This window comes from Pyrus communis, chromosome 8 (genome assembly GCF_041283825.1).
Source record: "Pyrus communis isolate YQ-2024b chromosome 8, ASM4128382v1, whole genome shotgun sequence".
NCBI classification, from domain to species: Eukaryota; Viridiplantae; Streptophyta; class Magnoliopsida; order Rosales; family Rosaceae; genus Pyrus; species Pyrus communis.
In genome coordinates, this window is record NC_142572.1 from 19,274,327 (window position 1) to 19,279,620 (window position 5,294).

Consider the following 5,294-nt stretch of genomic DNA (forward strand, 5'->3'; position numbering starts at 1 on the left):
AAGATAACCTTTCTTCCTCCATATTCAGTGCATGATGACAAGCCATTTCATCAACTAACTTTGAATAATCAATATTTATTATATAGAGAAGAGAGTTATCAATAATCATTAATAATATAAATTATATTCTTATCAATTATTAATAGTATTAATCTCGTTTTTAACAATATTTATCACGTGCATTGTTTGTATCAATTTTATTAATAACACTATTTAGTATTTAATATTTAATCTTATTTAATATATGATGTATATGCATTGTATCAATAATCTATTTAATTTTTTATTTAAAATTTACTATTTAATTAATAATATAAAAATATTATAATATTATAATCGGAAAAACTGTTGCCGATAGAAAATCTGTTACCCAATGGGTTCAGTTATGGGGAAAACCCGTTTGGGGATTCTACGGTTTTGGGTTCGTGTATGGGGATGGCACATCCAAACCTGATCCGCCCCGTTGCCATCCCTAGTGGTGTACCATACAAGTAGTGAGATACTTGTGTTAAAAAAAATTAACAACCTAACAAATATATATTTTTTTCTATTTATATAATAACACGTGGTGTACAACTATGAAAAGTTTCTCATATGATTAGAGCATGTTTTTAATTTGCTCCTTAAATGAACTTTTCTTTGGTGAAACAAATTAAAAAGAAAAGAGTGCATGATTACTAGTTATTTTCAATGCTTATAACATTTCTCTCACTTTAAACCACTATCCATATTATTGGCTCTAGCCATTGCGATTCTCTAGCATAAAAAACGTGACTGCAGTGTAGAACTTTTACCGAGTGCTATTAAAATAACTTTCTTGTCATTTTAATTAAAAAAGATAAGAGCATAAATCAGAGATGATCTTATTAGGTAAATATTCCTTTTATACAAAGAAAAATATCTATGTTGTTAATTTTGTAAATATGAACCATATATTCAAGAGTAGTGATACGTTTACCATTTATTTGTACTATCTCGCTAGTAAAAGTAGGGCCCACCACCACATGTGGGTTCATCTCTATCAGAGAAATGATACAAACGAATCGTAAGAATATAATTTTTGTATATTCAGATAAGAATCAACACGATCAATACTTATGATATAGCCTGACAACATAAGCATGTATGACGATAACGTGCATGTGTATAAAAACCCCAGAATACCAAATCCTTCCTCGCAAAACTACGGTTTCTTCTACAAGACTCATCCAGTTCCTTGCCTAAAGACGCTATACACAATATTTCAACCGACTGTCGCTTTCTACTTTGAATGCCATTCTTCATTTGTTGCGTGGGCTATAAAAGGGCACGAGTATCCTTTTTTTGGTGTGAGTATTGAGAGAGAGAGAGAGAGAGAGAAAAGAAAATAAAAAAATGGGAAGGAGTCCGTGTTGCTCCAAGGAAGGACTCAACAGAGGAGCCTGGACTGCCTTGGAAGATAAAATTTTATCATCTTACATCAAAACTCATGGAGAAGGAAAATGGAGAAGCCTCCCTAAAAGAGCTGGTGAGAAAAGCTGCTTTTTGCCTTCTTTTCTCCATCGCTTTTTACCCGTCTATTGCTATGTTTTCACACTCTGTTTTACCAAAACCTTCCAACTGTTCAAAAAAAAAAAAAAATGCAGGTCTGAAGAGATGTGGTAAAAGTTGCAGACTTAGATGGTTAAACTATCTGAGACCAGACATAAAGAGAGGCAACATTTCAGGTGATGAAGAAGAACTCATTGTCAGGCTCCATAACCTTCTCGGGAACAGGTCTCTCTCTCCGTCTCTCTGACTCTCTCTTACTTAAAATTATGAGCCCGTTTGATAACCATTTCGGATTTCATTTTCTTGAAAACTGAAAATCGAAAACTTTTCAGTAACTGTTTTCAGTCTCCAAACTGCCCCTACGCTTGTTTTCAGTTTTGAGATGGATGCTCTAATTCTGTTGATATTTTACTACAGATGGTCCTTAATTGCCGGAAGGTTACCGGGGCGAACAGACAATGAAATCAAGAATTACTGGAATACAACTTTGGGGAAGAAATCAAAAGTCGATTCGTTTTCTAGATCCTCGAAAGAAACTTCTCTAAATCCAAGCAAATCCGTAGCGAAAAAGAAAGATGTCGAGTCCAAAACATCAACTGCAGCTGCTCAACCTATAGTAATAAGAACCAAGGCCACTAGGTTGACCAAAATTTTAGTCCCACAAAATATTCCTAGTGACGAAAATTCTACAGCAGCTGCCGCAAACCCACTAGAGCTTCAAGCTCATCAGACCCAATCGGCGGAAAAAGGCGGAAGCACCGAAGAGTCTCCGAGGACTAATGCAGGTGACTGCAGCAACATCTTGAAGAACTTTGGCTGCGATGATGACGACATTGATGCGAAGGGAGATCAATACTGCAACGAGTTTCAGTTGCTCGACTCTATACCGTTGGATGAGGCAATGATAAATGACGGCTGCTGGACTGGAGGAAACGGTTGCGATCTGGAGGACTACGGTGCCTCGTTGGATTTAGATTCTTTGGCATTCTTGCTTGACTCTGAGGACTGGCCATCCCAAGAAAATGTTATAGTCTAACTCATTTGCTGCATAGTAACATAAATAACGAAGCGCGCATGCGTGACTTATGTAAAACCATTAAAATTTAGTGAAGGTGATCCCTAGATATGAGGTGAATAAACTAATTAAATACAAGTTTCTAAGCTTATCGGCTTACTAAATTAACTAAATTTCTTGGTTGATTAATTTGTTGTCTCATGATTGATTAATTTTTCGTTTGTGCAACTATAAGAAAATGTCACTCTTATCACATCTTTTTCTTAGGAAGCACAGTTGAAAACTTTAATTATCTTCGTTTTTTGGGTCGAAAGAGTATCATTCACTAAATAAAATAATGCACTACATATGGCCCAACAAACAGACCAGCAAAAAGCTCATAACAAATCGGGAGAGTTAGACAGACCCCATACTGTGGAGTTATTTTTTAGCATAATGGCATATGGAATGGTACATTACGTGTCATTATACATATGATGAGATATGTATGTTAAATAGTTAATAACTTAAAAAATAAAATTTCTCACCACCTACATAAAAACACGTGATGTACTATCTATATTTCTATCATAATAAAAAGTTTCTCCATGCTTTGGGAAACACCGCATCACACTTGGCCTCGTAATTGTCAGTCGAGTGAGGAGCAGTGCTGGAATGATCCAAATCTGATATCAATCTTTGGCATGAGCATCCAATATAGTAAATTGGTACGCAAAGTTGAACCAGTACAACTTAAACTGCTAACGAGTTTAAAATTTAGTGTAAGTGGAGCTTTGGCTCATGATAGATACTCAACAAGTATCAAAATATCCGATTACGACAGATCATAGATGCCCAAATTAATGACCATCCTTAAAGGTATGCAGTGGCTTCCGCACTTTTATTTTAACTTTTGGTAATCAAAATGAGTCATAATATCGTTATCATGATTATAAAATGAGAAATGCTAAGAAGATTTTCAAAGTGAGATTCCTTATGAATTTTCTGTCATTTTATATTTTTACATCAATTCTCGTGCTAATATTATGAAATATTATACAAAAAAAGTAGAGTGGTAAAGTGTCCGATTTTTAAGAGTTAAATTAGGCTTTAAAGTTTAAGGTTCAAAGGCTAATACTAGATAAAACTTTTTCTTCTTGCAAGGTACAAATTGAGTATATTCAATCTTGGTTCTCATTCAAAATTGCCACCATTTTAAAAAAAAAAAAATTCTCTTTTGTATTTGCAACCAATAAATTGAAAGGCAGATGCCGCTTAGATTACCTGATAAGCTTTAAAATTGACATGCTCCAGTTTTGGACCAAGTTGTCAAGTTGTCAAGTTGTCAAGCCACAAACAAATATGATTCACCAAACATGCCTGGGCTTTTTCGCTTTTTCGATCCATGATGTTACCAAAATTCACAAGGCCACAAACGAATCATATTTGTTGTGATCGTGTCGTTTTTGTATTATATTAGTTATTTTAATAAATTATATTGTGATAAACCCGTTATCCTAACGTCTTTTTAACAGGTAACCCAATAACAACTTAACTCGTTAATGGGTTGACTTGGAACATGTTATTTTCGTATTGTTTTGTGTCGGTTTAACAGGTAATGCATGAAATTATCATCCCTAATGTCTAGACATGACAAACGGGTCGTGTTCGTGTCGTTTATATGTCATAAATTTTATGTTAACGAATTTTAACGAGTAAACCAATAACGACCTGACATTTTAACATATTGATTCGAAACCTATTATTTTCAAGTAGAATTAATAGATCGTATAAAAAATTGCAAGATTTATATTCCAACATCAAAGTGTGTGTGTGTGTGTGTACATAGATTTTTTCTTCTATTTACGGTAGGACATTGATAATTAGGACAAAGAGGAACAAGACACTGTACATGTGATAAAAATTTTAACATTGAACATTTTTTATTTGATGATGTAAGAAAAGGGTCCTAACAAACTGTCCTAAAGTCTCCCATCGTGTGTGCCAAATGTGCGGGGCATATACATATGCATGAGCATTACTAATTTGTCTTCTAAGAATTATTTATTTCGTCCTCTTGTGATAGCTTTTTTTCAAGCCACATGTATAGCTAGCTAGATTTCAAACTCATTTTCTGACCAATTTTTGAGCTTTGAATTTCTGGTAGCTACAAAGGGGTAGGTTCACCGTTTGTCACGGCTTAATATCTACATTTTCACTAAATGATGAAATTTTTAGGTATGTAAAGAAGCATTTGTCCATGGATTAATTATGTATTTAGTTTGATTAGCGATTAATGAATCGTTATTTATTATGTTTAGAATTCGAGAACAACTTACATGATATGAAAACACCGTTAAGTGATGTCCTGTACTAATAAAATAAGGATACGTAAACCAAAACTTATACATATTTTTATTTTAGTAACATGAGGCGGTATTATAGCGATATACTTTTACCGTATAAGTTTTTCCCATACAAGATAGAAGATGGGTTTAGTCCTTTGGAAATTTTCTTGAATGCAATCAAATCGCTAACAACTTTTTAAGGCCAAATCCATCGAATTCATGACCAACGAATGATGGAGAATTTGGTAACCTAGAGGAGATTATTATTGCATTATTACGACAAGATTAGCAGCTTTGACACAGTTTTTTAGGGTCTTTGTGTACACTTTTGACAGAGCGCAGCTGGCTGGAGAACAGGAGTTTGTTTCATCGGTAAGGGGTAGGTAAGGTTCAAACCACTGCATCTCACTCCAACTTTGAAT

General features: G+C 34.2%; 1 protein-coding gene across 1 annotated transcript; it reads left to right on the forward strand.

Moving 5' to 3' along the window:
- The first annotated feature begins 1,236 nt into the window (after positions 1–1,236).
- LOC137718646 (transcription factor MYB1-like) lies at positions 1,237–2,734 on the forward strand. Its single transcript, XM_068458196.2, has 3 exons — positions 1,237–1,507; positions 1,626–1,755; positions 1,948–2,734. Exons 1-3 carry the CDS (start codon positions 1,375–1,377, stop codon positions 2,564–2,566), a joined length of 882 nt encoding a protein of 293 aa, XP_068314297.2. The 5' UTR covers positions 1,237–1,374; the 3' UTR covers positions 2,567–2,734.
- Positions 2,735–5,294: the final 2,560 nt, after the last annotated feature.

Coding starts and splice junctions, on each gene's coding strand:
- LOC137718646 (XM_068458196.2), top strand. CDS start 1,375: ATGGGAAGGAGTCCGTGTTGCTCCAAGGAAGGACTCAACAGAGGAGCC. Junction 1,508..1,625: donor AAGCCTCCCTAAAAGAGCTG/GTGAGAAAAGCT, acceptor AAAAAAATGCAG/GTCTGAAGAGATGTGGTAAA. Junction 1,756..1,947: donor CATAACCTTCTCGGGAACAG/GTCTCTCTCTCC, acceptor ATTTTACTACAG/ATGGTCCTTAATTGCCGGAA.